A 19,091-nucleotide genomic window follows, 5' to 3' on the forward strand; every position below is an offset into this window, starting at 1 on the left:
TACCCGGTGAAGTGCTCAAGGCATATATCCCTGGATGTTTGTACCGTCATTTGTGCAGCCACAAATAAAGTTTGCTCCAATCCAATTTAATTTGTTTTACTGTGCTACTGCTGTCGTTACAGCTTCTGCTCATGTTAGTTGTGCCCGTCAAGATCGAGCCTATCTCTGCACCGATGACAACAATTACCTGCAAGTGCTGATTGCTGCTGGTTGCCTCAGTCCAGAATCTGGTATGTATATCCACTTGCTCAAGGCATGCTGATGCTTCTAATATTTGAGGTGCTCCAGTAAAGGAAGATTGAATTAAATGTCGTTTGTGTGATGTGTGACACCCTATCACTGTTGTGCTATACAGGAGGCAAGGCATATTCAGATCTAGGCCAGTAAGGCTGACCAGTCATCTGTTGGAAGTTCCCACAATGCATTAAATGCGAATTTAAGATTGTCTAGGCCAGAACTGTTATAATTCTGTGCCTGATGCCATCACAAAAGAAATGTTAGAAGAATCCAGAAAACTTGTGTAGAGCTGACCCGAGACAATAAATCATACAGAAATAATTATGTTGCTAACTGTGACTGAACGTCCGCAGCTGTGAGTAATTTCCTTGTGGGAATACTGTTGCTTTTCAACGTCTTTTATGTCAGGTGCACTATCACTTGCCAGTTGCATCCTCAGTGTCTGACTCATTGTCATAAGACTGTGTCTATCTGTACAATGCAGTTGCTGCTCCACAAGCGATGCCTTTGAGTAATGGCGAAAGTGTTAGTATAGATCAAGTCTTGTACATGGGAAATGTCAGTCGGCCGAAACAATCGCTTAAATTGTTTCAGCATCAGAAATAGCTCTGCAAGCCGGCAGTTATGCTTAAATGTCTCAGTGTTTGTCCGAGTTGTGATCGGCAACTGTTCGTATATTGTTCGTATGGTGGTATATTATTGAAACTTGGCCACTTGCTCTGGGCTTTATGTGTAGCAGTGTGGTGTACTCTGCATTTCATTCTGACATGGACGTGTGGCTGCGATGAAATCTTTTGAAGGGAATTTATACTGCTCTTTCGACCATTTTTGTTAGTTGGAGGTCTGTAATGTTTGGTGGTTGGACTCTGCAAGGAAAACATTCGTTTGCTCTTTCTTGTTCTTTTGTTTGTTCACCCTTTCATTCCTTGAGGCTATTCCCTTACATTGACAGTCGTCATCTATCGTCCCTGCACATTTTCTTCACACATGTTCATGCTCTAATTTGCCAGCAATCTTACCAACAAGAGCTTAGGGCTTGCACTCTTGCTTGCTAATATTGCACACCTTTGATAAAGTTTTGTCACACCTCCGTTACTGCAGGAACCCATTTTTTGAGTAGTTGTACGTCATTGTTCACGACTTACAAGAGGGTTGAGCATTGTCATTACCTTTAATGGCACATTGTATCATGGCAGATGTGTTAAGCACAAATATAATTATGGGGTTGTCTGTGTCAAAATTACAATCAGATTATGAAGCACGCCATAATGGCAGACTACGGATTTTGACACCCTTGTGTTCTTTAAAGGGTCCCTGAAACGGTTCAGGACCCGCTGTGGTTGCTTAGTGGCTATGGTGTTGGGCTGCTACACATGGAGGTCGTGGGATTGAATCCCAGCGACGGCGGCCACATTTTGATGGCATCAAAATTCGTAAACACCCATGTTTTAGGTGCATGTTGAAGAACCGCAGGTGTTCTCCCACTTCAGTGTGCCTTGTAATCAGATCGCGGTTTCGGCTCGTAAAAACACAGTTTACTTTCTTTTTTTTTTTGATACAGTTTAAGCAAGTTTTGTAGACGCATAGGGTACAGGGAACATTCGCACCACAATTTGTGTGAAGCATCTCATATTCTTACACGAATGAAAGATTAAGAAGTGAACACTATTTACAAAGTATTTACAAAGGATAATGCAGCGCTGGCCAGTTCAACCGACACCTTGAGAGCCAGAGAGCGTTCGTCGTCTGCGTTGGGGTGCCCGTGTGCATCGGCCACAAGAAACACGCTCATCCATGTATCATTATTCCCTGTGGCCGAAGCGCTGTTCCGGGGCGTCTAAATATTGGTTATAACGGGAGAGTAATATGGTTTCAGGCGTCAGTGGTAACATCAACAACATCAGTGGAATTTGGGGCAGATGAGGCGCTGGGACTGACTGGGGCGATTTCGTACGTAACTGGAGTCAAGGCACGCAGCACTCAATATGGGCCTGTGTACCAAGAGAGGAGGTTTTCTGACAGGCCAACGTGACGAGTAGGGGACCACAGGAGTACCAGAGATCCAGGCAAAAAGTGGACGTCTCTGTGTTGGCAATCATACAAACACTGTTGCTTCTCTTACGTGGCCAGGAGGCAAGCATGGGCAATTTCGCTTGCTTGGGCTGCCCTGGTGATGGCGTCAAGTGCATACTCGCTGGTCTCTGCTGCGGTGGATGGAAGGGATGCATCCAGTGGCAGTGTGGGTTCTCAGCCAAACAAATGAAAGAATGGGGAATAACCGGCAGTGTCGTGACGCGAATTATGTGCAAAAGTCACATAATGTAGGGCAAGGTCCCAATCAGTATGGTCGGACGAGACATACTTTGCAAGCATGTCTGTTAGGGTGCGATTCATACACTCCATGAGACCATTAGTCTGTGGATGGTAAGACGTAGTCAGCTTGTGCGTGGTTGTGCAGGATTGCAGGATGTTGGCAATGAATTTAGAAAGAAATGTCCGACCACGGTCAATGAACAGTTGTTGTGGAGTGCCATGCTGCAGAATCACGTCGCGTAAAAGAAAATTGGCGACATCTGTGGCGCAGCTCGTTGGAGGAGCTCTGGTGATGGCGTAGCGCGTGGTGTAATCTGTCGCCACAGTGACCCACTTGTTGCCAGACATGGATAGAGGGAAAGGGCCAAGTAAGTCCAAGCCAATGCGAAAGAACAGCTCCGAAGGAATGTCGAGCGGTTGAAGGCTCCTGGCAGGCAGCGTCGATGGTGTTTTTCGGTGCTGGCATTTCTCACACGCCGCAACGTACTTCCAGACGGAGCAGGCAAGGCCTGGCCAAAAGAAACATCAGCGAATCCGGTCGTAGGTACGCGAGACGCCAAGGTGACCTGCAATAGGTAAATCATGAAGTTCTTGGAGAACAGCTGACCGGAGGTGCTTGGGAATGACGAGCAGTAGGGTAGGGCCGTCAGGCCGTACATTGTGGCAGTATAATACATCATCCCGCAGAACAAACAGGTGAAGGGATGAATCAGAAGGCAAAGATTCCAAGCCATCAATGATGGCGCGCAAGGTGGCATCATGGCGTTGCCCATCGGCAGTGTGTAGCAGCTGAGAAATGGAGAAAACGCAAGCATCGGTATCAGGGTCAGGGTTGGCGGGTGGTTCGTCCACTGGGTAGCATGATAAACAGTCTGCGTCTTGATGTAATCGGCCCGACTTGTACACTGCTGCATAGGAATATTCTAGCAGCCACAGAGCCCAGCGACCAAGCCGGCCGGTAGGATTCTTGAGTGAGGAAAGCCAGCAGAGCGCGTGGTAGTCCGTGATTACAGAGAAGTGCGTGCCATACAAGTACAGACGGAATTCGGAAACCGCCCAGACGAGAGCCAGGCATTCACGATCTGTAATCAAATAGTTACGCTTCACTGCTGTGAGGAGGCGGTTAGCGTAGGCGAAAACACGATTGTGACCCTGTTGGCACTCGGCTAAGACAGCTGGCATCGGTACGTAGCTCTGTAGGAGAGGACGGGTCAAAGTGGCCCAGTATAGCAATCGCTGCAAAGTCTTTAACGAAGCGTCGGAAGTAGGAGCAGAGTCCTACGAAACTTCGGACATCCTTGACAGACTGAGGTACAGGAAAAGACGTGACAGCACAAGTTTTCTCCGGGTCTGGTTGAATACTGGAAGCGTCAATGAGGTGGCCCAATACTGTAATCTGCCGACGAACGAAGTGACACTTCGATGAATTTAGTTGCAGCCCAGCCTCGCAGAAGACTTGAAGAACAGCTTATAAGCGCTCAAGGTGTGTCTGAAATGTAGGTGAAAATATGAGAATGTCGTCTAGGTAGCAGAGGCATGTTGACCATTTGAACCCTTGAAGCAAAGAGTCCATCATACGTTTGAACATTGCTGGGGCATTGCATAGACCGAATGGCATCACTTTGAATTGATAAAGACCATCAGCGGTGACGAACGCGGTCTTCTCTTGATCCTTTTCATCCACAGAAATTTGCCAGTAGTCAGACCGAAGGTCTATTGATGAAAAATATTTGGCACCGTGGAGGCAATCGAGGGCGTCGTCAATGCGAGGCGAGGGGTAGATGTCTTTCTTGGTGATGCGGTTTAGATGACAGTAATGTACGCAATAACGCCATGTGCTATCTTTCTTTTTAACAAGTACCACAGGCGACGCCCAAGGGCTCAACGAAGGTTGAACACGTTTGGCAAGCATCTTGTTCACTTCATCTTGAATAACCTTGCACTCTGAAGCAGAAACTCGATATGGCCGGTGATGAATGGGACTGGCATCACAAGTATTTATGTGATGCTTAACAATTGAAGTCTGGCCTAATTGGCAATTGCCGAGGTCAAAGTTGTCGTGATAGGAAACCAAAAGGTGGCACAGAGCTGCTGCTTGTGCAGGCAATAGAGCCACAGCAATCATGGGACGAAATGTTGCATCAGGGCGAATAGCATCTGTGGACATGGTGAAGAATCTGAGCAGACGTCAACTGAAAACGTCGTGACGTAGTCATCTCCTATAGCATGCAGTGTTGCAACCAATATGCCTTGCGGTAGAACTTCCTTTGTCAAAGCAAAATTGACGACGGGGAGACATGTCCGGTTATCGGCGACGGTGACGATGGAGTGGGGCACAGTGATATTGCGCGTTAAAAGGACATCAAGAACAGGTGTGGCGCCGTAATTGCAGTTGGGCACAAGAAAAGATGATAGCAAATCGATGAAAATCAAAGCTTTAGGCAGCAGGCAGATGAAAGCGGTCGGACTAAAGTTGTTCGGCAGTTCGGCACGAATGTCCGTGAGTAGAGGAAGTTCGAGGCGAAGGGTACCGGTAGAACAGTCGATCAAAGCTGAATGTGCCATAAGAAAGTCGAGTCCGAGGATTAGGTCATGGGGACAATTGGTCAGCACTGTAAAAAGAACAGGAATGTGGCGGTCGGCGATACTGATACGGGAAGTGCACATTATCACAAGTGCCAACTCTAACAACTCAGCAAATTTCTACAAAATCGTCAAAATTCTTTCAGGGTCACTCTAACATGCACTTATATTATCTAAATGCAGAAGCATTTTTGCATTTCACTCTGGTTGAAATGCGACTGCTGCAGTCAGGATTGAACCTGCGACCTTGACCGTAGTCGAGAAGCTACCACCGCGAGCACAGAAGGGTTGATTTCACATGCTGCTGCTTCTGTTTTGTTGCCTAGACCGTACGGTAATGTAATAAAGCTTGGCGTGTACGCACCCCATGCCAGTTGTCCACTTGGCAAATGTGCGTGGTCTTTATATTTAAGAAATAGCAGAAATTTAAAGTATTGTACCTTTAGTTTGCGAGCAAGGGCTGTCGTTCTTGCTTTTCTTTTGTCACCTTTTCCCTCTCCCACCTTCCTCTCCCCACTCTGCATGGAAACTGGGAGTGAAGAGTGGCAAGGCTGTTATTCAGTTGTTTCACAACTGCGTTGGTTCTACCCATCTTCTGCATTCTATCTATCTCTGCTCGGGACTAGCGCGTTAATAGAAGAGTAAAAAAAGTGCTGCAGTTACTGAAATGATTTTTCGGGGGCTCAAGGATAACTACAGCTGTCAAGAGGCTTATCTGGTGATGGCCAGAGAGCTCCAGAGGGCGTTGTCTAAATGTGGCACAATGGAAAAGTTGAAACGAGCCTCTTGCATCACCTTTCCTCTCTACCTCGCTCCTGCCATGTACATGCACACTTTCATCCACTGCCCGAAGTGGCTTGTAAGGCAGTAGCAGCAGTAAAAAATTCGAAGGAACATGCAAAGAAAGCTTAGCTTTAAAAATCCATATAACGACATGTTATCATAGCACGTTAGACACAACCATCAGTTATGTCTTCTGGATGATGTTTTCAGACTGTGCTTGACATTTGTATTGCTAAATTCCCTTTAAACGAACATTGTTAAGACAGGGTGGAAAGGTTGCCTATTAGACTTCGAATCTGCCACCATTTCCGCTCAGTGCATTTTGCAAAGCCAAGGAAAGCATCGCAGCTTGGCGCAAGAGGCGCCAGCTGCATTGCATCTGCATCACTCATAATGGCACTTCATATGGATCCGGAGAGAGAAGGAGACAGTGAACGAAAAAGGGCAAAAAGTGAAAGGTGAAGTGGTGCCTTGGCACCCCCCTTTCTGCCATTTCTCTCTCTCTCGGTGAGCGCAGAAACAATCTGGAAAATTTGCCCTAGAAGCAAGCCCAAAGCAGCAGACAGCCCAATTTGTAAATGATAGTGCTGACAGAGCACAACACCCTGTTGCTTGAGACGAAGCTGCAAATTTGGAAGACTGGAAGAAGTATGAGCTCGCATTCAATAGTATTGTTACATGGGAAGATGCAGACAAGAAGCTATGTGCAAGTATATTTACAAAATGAATACCCTAGCTAGCCTCTAATCAATGTCTTCACACCGCTGGCCTCTTCTACATCTTAACTACTTGTCCATAGCACTACCCTCGTCAGTAAACATGCCAACCCAGTGCAACTAAAGGCCAGGCTCAGAAGCACTATAGTAGGCCTTGAACCTACTGACATGCACATCACTGGATGACCTAGTAGAGGGTGACATTGAGCTGATGGGAGCAATTTCGTAGATCACTGGCGTCACCTGGTGGAGCATTCGGCAGGACCTTGTCTATCAGGAAAAGAGCTTCTCTGAAAGTCCAGCATGACGAGAGGGTGAACACAGGAACATATGCACACCAAGGAAAAACTGCGCGTCACGATGGCAGGCATTGTACAGTTGCTGCTGAGTGGTTTGCGATGCCATCAGTCAAGCACGGGCAAGTTGGCAAGCTTGGTTGGCCAAGGCGATGGCACTGTGCATACTCGCCTGTCGAGGAGGTTCAGAAAGAAATGCAGCACCCAGGGGCAAGGTTGGTTTGCGACCCTACAATAAATACAGAAATTGTTGCAGCGTCATGCCGAGAATAATTATAGGCAAATGTAATGTAAGGAAGGGCAACGTTCCAAGCATAGCAGTCCTTCAAAACGTACATGGACAGCACATCTGTGAGGCTACGGTTCAGCCACTCTGTCAGTCTATTGGTTTGAGGATGGTGTGAGGTGGTCAGCTTGTGTTGTGTGGAGCAGGAACGCACAATGTCGGTGATAACTTTCGGCAAAAAGTTATGACCACTATCAGTAAAAATCTGTCGCGGGGCGCCGTGGAGCAAGATAATGTCATACAAGAAAAAGTGCAACGTCAGTGGCCCAACTGGTCAGGAGAGCCCGTGCGATTGGCACCACTCGTAGCAGGTGGCGTAATCAGTTGCAACGGCTACCCGTTTGTTCCTAGTGGATGACGTGTAAAAGGGCTGAGGACACGGTGTAAGAACACGTGATCCAACGACGCGGGGGCCACTAGGGAGAAACGGGTCTCACTAATGGTTGTGTTTCACGTCTGCAGCGTAGCACGACAACACACATAAGGAGGCTGAAAAGGCGAGAAATTCGAAAAGGTAAATAGTTATAGCTGCACGTAAAATGCGTTGAAAGAAATGAAAACTAATTTATTTAGTGCATCTTTCATCCACTATAATCATTCAAGTTCCTCTGGCACTGTAACAGACGATAATGCCTCCAACATTGCGGTCGCGTCGCTTGCTCTAGCAGACGGCATTTGAGAAAGCCTGGTAGCAGTCGCAGAAAAGCGGTGCAGACAGATGATAAGTTCTCTTTTTGTTGTAAAGTGTGCTTTACAGTTGAGCAATTAGTCATCCTTGTTCTCGGTAGGTGCTTAATAATGCAAATAATGGAAAAATAGGAATAAACAGAATTGCAAGAGAGGTAAGAAGAGAGTTGTCTGGCGGAGACGGATCAAACCGCACTATGGACAAAAAGTGTTTCTTTCCAAACTGCAAGAGCGGCTATGACTCGTGTAAAGACAAAGTATCGATGTTCAGTGTCCCTAAAGAGAAGAGTCGACTGCAAGCATGGCAGGATGCCATACAGTGTGAAGATCAAGTCCTGGAACCAGGCGACCACGTGTGCGAGAAGCACTTCGACCCAGTGCATGTGACAAAAACATGAACGGCAGTGCACAACGGAATTGTTTTAGCCAGCACGACCCGAAGAGCTTCTCTGGCTAGAGATGCTGTGCCGAGTAATTTTTCTGCTTCTTCACACTTCACTTTCAAAGAATGGTGTTCCGTGACAACTGACGCTTGCAGAGCTCTTCCGAAAGAAGGAGCAATAGGCAGAAAACACAAACGAAAAGGAAGAAACAGAAAGCAATATGTAGTAAATGAGGAGCTACTGGAGTTAGCAACTGAAGTTCTAACAGAAGGCGGCCAGAACCAGATTAACGCTGCCAACACCGGACGCTCTCCAGTTGACGGCAAGCGTAAAGCGAAACCTGAAGGCAGTGAAGCACAACAACTGCAGGCAAAAGTATGCACCATGCAAGAGACAAGAGCTCAAGTAACTTCTCGGGTGGACAAGGAAACGTTAGCCATAGCAGCTCAGCAGTCTACAAGACCTTTAGAAATTCAAGACTTCAGTGCAGCATCGCATGACGGTAACAGCATCAACTTCAATGCGCTCTTTGAAAATCCCTGTCTTGCCACGCTGTCTACAATATTCTGATCCTGCAATAGGGTCGGCATGGCTAGTGTGAAAAGCTTAGTTTTTTCTTCATCTTGAAAAAGTTTCGACCGGAAGTTCCTGTGGGCCCAACGAGCCTGCTTTGATGTTTATGAAAAAGTACCTTGAAGTCGACGACCAGATGAATGCCCGTGTGATTATTATGGGTAAAGCTATACCTCCAGAAAAACATGGAATTATGAGTAAGCTGTCAACGCTAAGCGATTTGAACAGTGCCTTGCGCCGAATCGACAAGGTCAGTGTCTGCAAAGGTGACCCTGGCAGACGTATTTTCCCTGACGTACACCCAAAGAATGCCTACGTCGATGTATCCGGCCACTGGAGGCACAGGGAATCATCCATGTGGCTAGAACCCAGTGAGAAAACTTGCAGTCACTGTGAGAGGTTGCCGAATACACTCACATTCACTACAAGATGCTTCTTCGGAAGAAACAGGAGCGCAGGCCGTACCAGCGATTTCGCATACCATCTAGCCCTCGGCAAATGGCAGCCTTAAGGAGGGCAAAATATGCGGTGATGAAGTTGAAGAGCCGACTGATAAAGTGAACGAAGAGAATGAAAGAGAAATTAATCAAAGAACAGAGTAAATTGAGCGCAATGTCTGATGCAACTGTGCAAGAAAAACTTAGCAACCTTGACTTATCACCAGCTCAGCGAGTGCTCATAGAAGAGTGCTTGTCAGCGGCCAGAGCCACCACTAAAAGGAACCAGCATTACAGTGAATCATGGCTTTTGATGTGCCTGCTTCTCCACATACGCAGTCTGACCTCCTACAAGTTCTTGCGAGAGAATGACATTCTGCCTCTTCCAAATGTTTCGACAGTTGGGAAGTACATGAGCATGGTTCAAGTCAACTGTGGATTTGACAAGAGATTCTTTGCTGCATTTCAAAAAAAAGATGGCCACGAAGGATTCATACCAGCGCCATGGTGTTCTTGTCTTCAATGAAATACAGGTGCAGCCAGAGATGACTGTTCACTCAAGAACAATGACGTACTCTGGGTTCACTGACTTCGGTGAATCACTGCCATGCAAAGAACAACTAGCCGACCACAGACTTGTTTTCATGTTCCGCTCTTTTGGGGACACACACTCTCAGCCGGTTGCCGTTTCGCCAGTAAAGGCCCAACAAAAGGGACTGACCTCGCTTGTGTGGTCATGAAAGCAGCAATACTTTTAGAACGGGCAGGGGCATTCGTTGATGCTTTGGTCTGTGACGGCGCTGCTACCAACCACAGGATGTGAAAAGAGTACTCAGTGAGTGGCAAGTTGGAAAATCCTATCAATTATTTTATGCATCCTCTTGACGATGATCGCAAGGTGTTCGTCTTTGCAGATGCCCCACAGTTGATCAGATGCGTTAGAAACCGCCTGCACATGCAAAAAATTCTTCAGATTGCTGAAGACCGCATCTTCTGGGCTCACTATGACAAATTACTAATTGCAGACACCAGTAATCTAGGTTGCTTGCGCGTGTGTCTGAAGTTGTCATCTGCCCACCTGAACCCTACAAATGCAGAAAAAATTTGGGTGGAGCTGGCGACACAGATCTTCAGTAGAAGTGTGGCTGATGGCCTACAGTACTATTCCAAACAAGGTGTTTTTGGACTGGAAAACAGCCAAGGAACAGTCAAGTTTACCGTGAAGTTCAATTATCTGTTTGATGCATTAAACAGGCGTTTCCCCGCACAAGGCATAAGGCCAGACAGGAAGGACTTTTGAAGTCTTAAAGTCTTTCTCCACATGGCTCGATTCTTGGGAAACAGAAGTGTCTGCAGGAAGAATCCCAAAGGAACACTTTTTAACGGAGTCAACGGCTGAGGGACTTCGAGTGACAGTTTTGTATACAATAGTGTTAACTACCTACTTACTCGAAGTCTGCCACTTCAAATATGTGGTGACGTCTCGCTTCAACCAGGACATTTTGGAATGCTTTTATGGCACTATTCGTCAAGCTGGGGGTCCAAACGATCATCCTTGTATGCCAACTTTTCTCCAGTTGGATAACATGCTGTCACTTTACAGCCTGGTAAAGCCCCCAAAGTTTGGCAACTGCAGCATTACAGATGGCTGCGACAGTCGTCTCCTCACGCTATCGGATCTCACAACAGGACAGCAGCCTCCAAGTGTACTGAGAGAAGATTACATTTACAGACCCACACACACACTGTTGCCTTAGGTGCAAGGCATTTGCCTTCCTTTGCCCGCGTGAGTGACCGGCCCTTGCAGCAGCCTACAGGACGCTTGCCTTTGTCCCTCTGCTTACAAAGAGACGGCTGCAGTGCGGTTAGGTGACTGTTACTACGTCTGAACCTTCATGAAGCTCTCCTTTTTGCAACGTGCGTCATGTCGATCTCTGGAAACGCCTAAGCTGGGGATTTACCGTCCTTTACCTTTTTCACAGTCTCCGGCCGGATCCTGACCTTCGTGCATTTGCCTCTGTTGCCTTGTCGCTTCAGATGTTTGGTTCCATACTCCTTACCCCGTCTGCCTTTCTCATCTTGGGCCTATCCCTTTGCTTCACCATCTGCTCTGACATATGCGAACAGCCATAGGCAACTTTTCCTGGCACGCTGGCTGAACTTGCCGCCTCCGTACACACTTCGCCTAATGGGCCCTCCGTTTCTTGTGCGGAAAAACCGCCGCTGTCTACTGCTTTCCCCATGCTTCCGGCTACCAGCATGTGTGACTCATCACTGCGCTCAGCTGCCTCAGGAATCATTCCATGGTCCTCTGACTGTTGCGCAATAGGGAATATGCCTATCAGTCTCCGAGTCTCCTTCCATATTTTTGCCCTGAAAGATCCCATATTGGAGAAGGGTTCTCCTCCATTCGTCAGCGCTTGCTCCGACCTATTCGATGATCAATTGGTTAGTTGCTCTGGCAGGCTGGCCAAAATTGCCGTCTCCATACACACCTGGCTGTTCGGTGAAAGCTGTCCCATGTATGGTTGCAGGTTCTTATCGGAGTCCTGAGTTATGACAAATACCACCCGCTTCTCACAGCTCCTGGCTATGTGGTCTTTTCCTCTGCAGTTGTAATACGCAACTCTCTTCCGCGCCTCTGTGTGTACACCATCAGCGGGGGCACCTCCGTTTCTTGTGTTACTTCAGGTGCATGACCCTCTTTCTCTTGATGTGTGCTGGGGGAATTTGAAGTCTCCGGTTTAAAATTCCTATGGAAATACTTGTTACCCTTTGGCTTCCCGGAACCATATCCTGCTTTGTCACTTGTCTCTGATTATCACGGCTTATTCCAGAAACATCTGAGCGTGCGGTAATGCTTGGCGAGTTCTGCTGCTCTCTCTTATTGGCCTTCGAAGTTGGCTTGAAATGCTAGACAGAAGTGTTTGAACAAACCCTTCTTAGCCCTATTGTAGTCTCACACTTTGTCCTCAGACAAGCAGTTCATGAAACAGCGATACTGAACAGGATTAGTGCTGGTAATCTCTTGGTCCACAAGTCCCGGCTGACACCCTCTTTCTCATGCACTCTTTCTAAACTGGCAAGAAAATTAACTATATCCAGGTCTGCCCTAAAAGTTTGGAGCGAGCATCACACTGTTTGCCATCTAAGTTTCTGACGTTTCTGCTCAAGCTCTTCCATTTTAAGAGTGTGCCATTGTGCTGCCTCCTGCACACGCCTCTCATGTGTTTCTGCTTAATGTTTGCACCTTTCTGCCTCTTCATCCTCGCACCTCTCTACTTCACGCTTTTGTCTTTCTGCCTCTGCACGCTGGTGCCTCACATGCCTCTCTACTTCTTCACGTTCGCGCCTCTCTCCTACTTCACGCTCGCACTTCTTGCACTCCTCTGTCATTTGCTTTATTTCAACAATGGTTTCCCAAGCCTCATCAGCTTCCTTGACCGTCACATCTGCGTTCATGACGCCGATAACTGCTTCTTGTGTTGTTGCGGAGCTGGCGAGAATGCCCAATTCCTAGCAAATTAGAAGCAGGTCCTGCGCTTTGAATTTCTCCATGGTGAAGTTGTTTGCCTTCAAGATGCACCCTTCCTTAAAACTAAAATTTGCTATTTAAGGAAGGTGAATTCTCAAAACAGTGCCTACCAGAAAACACAAGCATACTCTCCTAGCATCTGCTTACTTGTACTAGCAAGAGTTCTGGTGACATGAAGAGCAAACATCAGGCAATAGCTAGCCCATCCTTATCGCTATCATTAGGAAACTGCAGAATTCTTTATTCTTCACCCTCTTTTTTTACAAAATAATTTTCCTGGCCTCTCCAGCCTCCTCCCAACTCCTCTCCTCATTCTGCAAAAGCTCTAATTGCTACCTTTTGCCTTTCGCAGGGCCAACTGAAATGTTCATCTGCTCATGACTTTCAAGGAGTTCTTGGATTTGCAACTTCTCCATGCTCACAAAGCACCCTGTATTTCTTACCCACTAGCAATTAGCCCACGAGGCACTATACTCTTGGTGTATGTAATAAAATAACTAACAACACCAAACACTAGTATGGATTGCCTGCGCTATGAGTCTGGCGAAAAGAGAAGCAAACATGTAGCACTCACCACACCAATGTAGCCAATGCCAATCGATCTCATAAGCTGCCTGCCTGTATTGTAAGGTCGGTTCCATGTATGGTGCCGTGCCAGGTGCTGGGAGAAAGAAGGGTTCCGAGCGACAGTTACGGGAACAAGAAAAAGTTTTATATTCAGAAGTACATGGTTGAGTTTTATACACACGGCTCTTAACTTTCAGAGCGCACTACATGCTAGAGTGTGTATGTCCGAGCTTCTTCCTTGTCGCATCCGTCCCAGTCCACTTTTTATGCTGTTTATTTCCCTCTTTCTCTCGTCAAGGGATTTCACAGAATAATCACAAACGCTTTACCATTCACCACCATCCGTTCCCAACGTCCCACCCTTCCGGTAGCTCTCTTGTCTCCAATGTTGCACAATACGAGGCTTCCACGTAGCAAACTGTGTACCGGCCATTGACGCCTTTCCCCAGAAGTTCTCGACAATGACCCTGTCGTCAGTCAGTGACCTCTTCGTGATGGTCAGGAGAGGGTGACGTTATCTTGAAGTGAGCTGTCATTTCTGGATGCTCGAAAGCCAAAGACCTGGAGCATGACTGCCTGTCTGGAAGACTCAGGTGATGCTGATTGAGCTTCCTTGAGTGAACAATGAGGTGGGATCAGCACCTGTGATAGCCACATGTCTGCCGGTGAAGTATCCTTTGTTCTGAGGGATCTTCAGGCACAACAGCGGCAAGTTGTGGACCATAAGGGTTGCCAAACAGGTTCTGCAGCTTTTGTTTAAGCGTATCTCAACTGGTGAGCTCATCTTTGTGTGTCCTAAGCCATACTTGAGGTGTGCAACCCACCGAGGTAAAATACTATGTTGGCAAGCATGACAGTTGAGTCGCACTGGTTATTGTTGCTGACACGTTGGTACAGGCTGATCCAGTCACGGACGTCTTCCCCATCGTTCTCCAAGAATACGCCACTCTCACGAGTGGAGAGTGCGATGTGGCTCGTCGGAGTTGCAGCAGGTGTCAGAGCCGGTTGAGTCGAGCTGCCATCTCCGGGAGCCATGACGGAAGGCTCGATGTACCATCCACTGCGAGCCCCATGACGAGGACAGGGCATGTCTACCTCCACCAAATATGTTACATGGAAAGTCACAGACAAGAAGCTACATACAAGTTTATTTACAAAATGAATACGCTGCACTTTGCCAAAAGACAACAGCCCATACTACTAGTCTGTAATTATTGACGTCATCTTCACACTGCTGGCCTCTTCTTTATCGTAACTACTGGTCCGTAACGCTATTGATGATTCTGAAAACTGGGAGTTCTGTCGTCATGAAGGTTGGATCCAGTGGCCATGCCTATCAATGGAAAAAGGGTTAGGAACCTTTTTTCACCATCACCGAGCCCTGGGAGCACGTCACTGTTTCTCGCCTCTATGTTGCTTTCTAGCCTCTCTATATTTAAAAAATGAATCTGATAAGTAGTAATGCAAGCCCACCTGTAGTCATGAATAAAAAATGCACGTTTACCTGCAGAAAATAGGTTTGGTCACTTTATTGTCACTCTGAGAAAGTTGAGATAACCTTTCTGCAAAATTTGTTAGTCTGAAGATTTTAAATCTACAGTAAAAATATTCAACACTGAGGGTTCACATTTGGGGGGAAAATACTCTTGATGGTTTAAGAGGAAGATAATTGGTGGTGCATCGATTCTTTTTAGATGATTGGCAACTTTAATGTCATTAGCAGTCCGATGATTGGTGCACGATTGTTGATTCTATGTTAAGTAGTAATATGAAAAGTGCTCACACCTGTGAACCAATTTGGCGTCAACGTGGTTCAATAAAGAGCAGCACGTACCGAGTGCGGCTGCGAAGCACCTGAACAAAGCGTAGGTGAGTGCCGAATTGGAACATATTTATGTCGGTGTATTTATTATTTTATTCTTATAAGTATTTATGCAAAACCATCTGTATGTGTATTGATGAATAAACAATGCATGTTTACCTACAGAAAATATTATTTGCCACTTTATCGTCACTCTAAAAAAGTTGTAACTTTTTTGCAAGATAGATCAGTCTGAAGATGTTAAACCTGGTATAAATAAGAACTCAACGCTGGGGGGTCGCAAGTGGAGAAAAAAAGTAGGCCCTAATGGGGTGAAGAAGAAGCAAATTGGTGGTGCATCCATTCTTTTGAGATGATTGGTGACTTTAATGTCATTAGCAATCTTATGATTGGCGCACAATTGTTGGTTATGTGTTTTATATGATAAATAATATGAAGAGTACACATACCCAATAGCACATACCTTGTGGTGCAAGTGGTGTCAGAGTTTCATTCAATAGTACTGGCACATGCACAGTGACCCAACTTGGCATCAAAGTGAAGAGCAGCATGTACAGTCGATGACAGATAGAAATGAACAATGGCTTAAGCGGCCGGAGCAGCTACGGGGCCGCACCACGGCGCTGCTATTGCGCGCAAACGATGAGAGTACCCCGAGTGACGTCAAACTTCTCCTCCGCACCCTTGTTCTCGTGCTGGTGCTTGTCATGCTTGACAAATTTCCAGTGCGGCATTCGGCCTTCCTGCTATTTACGGTCGGGACGTAGAGACGCGTGAATGCCAATAGTTTCGCCAGCAGTAGAATGCCAGTAGAGTCGCCAGTAATTCAGCGCTTTGCGCTGTCGTGCAGTAGTGGCTGGCCGCAGGTAATCAAAGCACCGCAGTGTCAAGGAACCAGAACCCGATGTTTTTTTTTCCTTTTCTTCTTTTTTTGTCGGCAATTTTCAGTCGAGGACACAATAAAATGGAGCATGGCTTCGGTTCAAGAACGCGGACCAGTGCCAACTAGTGAAAAGTGTGCCTGGTGTTGAGACGTCTGCTCTCGCATGCGCGTCCTTTTTAGCTCGCAGTTTCTCCAAACCTTTAGCATCACCTTAGCACTCTTTATTCGTAGGGAACAGTGCGAGATTATGCTGCTGTAACTGCAATGTCCGATGCGCTGCCAGAATAGGTTGTCGGGGGCGTGATTGTTCTCCAAGCCCAGCTTGCGCTCCACGTGACGGTTGGCACCTTAAAGGGCCCCTCACCAGGCCCCATAGCAAATTTTCGTTATATGCTGTAAGTTCTTACGTGTCCTCTAGGGAGCATTCTGCCATAAAAATTTTTCAGATCAGCTCATCAATAGCTGAGGTAGAAATATTTCAGTGCTGCGAACCCATGATTTTTGCAGGCGGGCTATACCGCCAAGCAAGACGCTTTCTCCACTCGCCCGAGTCGCCCCGTCTAGCCTCCGCAAGCAAAATTCCTTCCCTGCGTTCTCCCATGCCGGACCTCGAGGATCGCGTGATGCATACGTTTTTCTCACTTTTTTTTTTCACTGCTATGCACTTCTGTGACAACATCGCGCGCGAGCTGTTCTCTCGTTCGTGAAGCACACAAATTTTCCGCGCTGTGTGTAGGGAAACCGTACTGGTAGCATAATTCAGTGCTATCCTAATACTGAGGCAGAAGAAGCAGATCGCAGGGCATGATCACGCGCTGGAACACAGTAGAACATGGCAGAGTTTCGGTACCTGCGCATGTGACCGCACAACCGTGGGAACAAGCAGACAAAGCAGAAGTACATCTCTCTTGCTTCGGTGCGAAGTAAAACAAAAACACGCAGACATTCCGTTTGTATGTTTTTTATTTCTCTAAACTTCAATTCGTCAATTGAAGCAACAGATCGCAGAGATAACAAATGTTGTCTTGAATAATTCTCGAAGTCATGTGTCGCCACGAGCGACATTATACTGCGGACACCAGTACGTAAATGCAGGCACACGAGCGGCGCCATCTTGCTCTGCTCCCTACGATTAAAGAGCGCTAAGCCGATGCTAAAGGTTTGGAGAGGCTGCGAGCTAAAAAGGGCGTGCATGCAAGAGCAGACGTCTTGACACCAGGCGCCCTTTTCACTAGCTGGCACTGGTCTGCATTTTTGAACTTAAGTCCTGCTTCATTTTGTGTGTCTGCAACTGTAAATCGCCGACAAAAAAAAAAAATCGGGTTCTGGTTCCTTCACAGTGTGACAGCTTGATGGCCTGGGGCCGTCCGCTACTGTGTGACAGCGCAAAGTGCTGAATTACTGGCAAGTCATGCGCCCCTTCGTCCCGACCGTCAGCAGCAGAGCAGCCAAACACTGCACTGGAAATTTATCAAGCATGACAAGCACCATCGCGATAGTAAGGGTGCGGAGGAGAAGTTCGACGCCACTCGGGGGCTCTCATTGTGAGCACATGAAGCTCGACAGCAGCGCCATGGTGTGGCCCCGCAGCCGCTCCGGCCGCCTTAGCCACGGTCCATTTTAATGTGTCCTTGACTGTACCCAGTGCAGCTGCAGACCAAGGTAGCGGTCAGACGTGCTAAGGGGAAGAGGGTTCTAAGAATCTCTGGATCTGTACAGGCTGCTACTGAACATTAAACCTGGCAACATTTAACATATGAACAGTCTCAAGTGAGGCTAGCTTGTGGGGCTCTTTGATGTATTATGTATCAGCCATTGCCTGAGATATTGTTGGCCGTAATGAGGTTAGAAAAACAGCAAGCTTATACAGAGCTGACTAACAGCCACGTCTTCTGCTACAGAGATCTTCCAGATAAGAGGGAATATAGGGTAGTGTTTCTAATTCGTAAGGGCATAGCGGGCAACATTGATGAATTCTACTGTATATGCATCCGCATAAATAGTTCGTTTTCGGCAAATGTTTTTCACAGGCCAATCTCTCGTACAATATTGTCATGCAGCTTAAGACACACCTTTTTGTTCAGGAGTGTCTCAAATGTTATCGGTAGTTATGTTTGTTGTCACCGAACCTTGTGTAATCAGATTGTATGCACGACACGAATTGTGTAATACTTCCTTGAAGGCATGAAGGCACCAGCGATACAAATGGAACCTTCAACGAATCATGTATGAAAGCCGATGCGCTTGACCCGCAGGGGATATTTTGATGATCGTTAAGTGTGCGTGTTGCTATCATTGTGTTGAGTGTTACCGGTTTTGCTGGGCATAGGTTTGCCCAATGCATTATGCCACTTTGGTTGTTCGCCGTCACTACAATGCGATAGTATTTATAAATGGGTAGCAGTCATCTTAATAAAACTTAAAGCAGCTATTGTTACAATTACATTGATTACAGGTAGCACAAGCCTACTCTCCAATCTCCAGTGGTAATTTCGGAGAAATAGAACAGTTTTATTGGCTGGGAGAATGGACGACTGGCCACTATCGCATCAATTACAGATATTGGCCTCGAGCTCCACCACTGGAAAATCTGGCGCCACCGTCGGCGTGACGTGCTATTAGGGATCACGTGGACATAGCGGACCCGTCGGCTGCTTCTGGAGCGCCGAAGAGAGCTGAAAACGAGAGTTTAAATTTCCTCGTAAGCGCTGCGGTCCTCATTTAGTGGCGAGATTTTCCCGCTTCGGGAGTCTTCTTTACAACGCTATTGAAGGCGCGCAACATGGTAGGCTACTGCTCGGTGCCGCAATGCCGGACGTACGCAATGGAGCCCGATGTCAGCCTTATTCACACGTAGCCGCAGGACAAGCTGCGTGAAGCTTGGCTCGCGAAACATAAAACTGGCAGTCATCGGCTACAACTCGGGTATGCAGCTAGCACAGACGTGAGGAAGATTTCTGCTACGGCGCCGGGTCTGCGATCTTCGGAAA

At 47.0% G+C, this 19,091-nt stretch overlaps 1 protein-coding gene across 4 annotated transcripts in view; it reads left to right on the forward strand.

Annotated features, from left to right (window-relative positions):
- The window catches only part of LOC142590433 (uncharacterized), a 57,260-nt gene that overhangs the window by 446 nt on the left and 37,723 nt on the right, over window positions 1-19,091 (forward strand). For 3 of the 4 annotated variants that reach the window (XM_075702530.1, XM_075702531.1, XM_075702532.1), the window contains exon 2: window positions 123-230. In XM_075702530.1, the coding sequence (XP_075558645.1) occupies window positions 123-230 (108 nt within the window). Of the gene's footprint in view, window positions 1-122; window positions 231-13,181; window positions 15,382-19,091 lie in introns of those variants that run through there. The other variant, XM_075702534.1, reaches the window with a different exon arrangement.

This window comes from Dermacentor variabilis, chromosome 8, assembly GCF_050947875.1.
Source record: "Dermacentor variabilis isolate Ectoservices chromosome 8, ASM5094787v1, whole genome shotgun sequence".
Classification (NCBI taxonomy): domain Eukaryota; kingdom Metazoa; phylum Arthropoda; class Arachnida; order Ixodida; family Ixodidae; genus Dermacentor; species Dermacentor variabilis.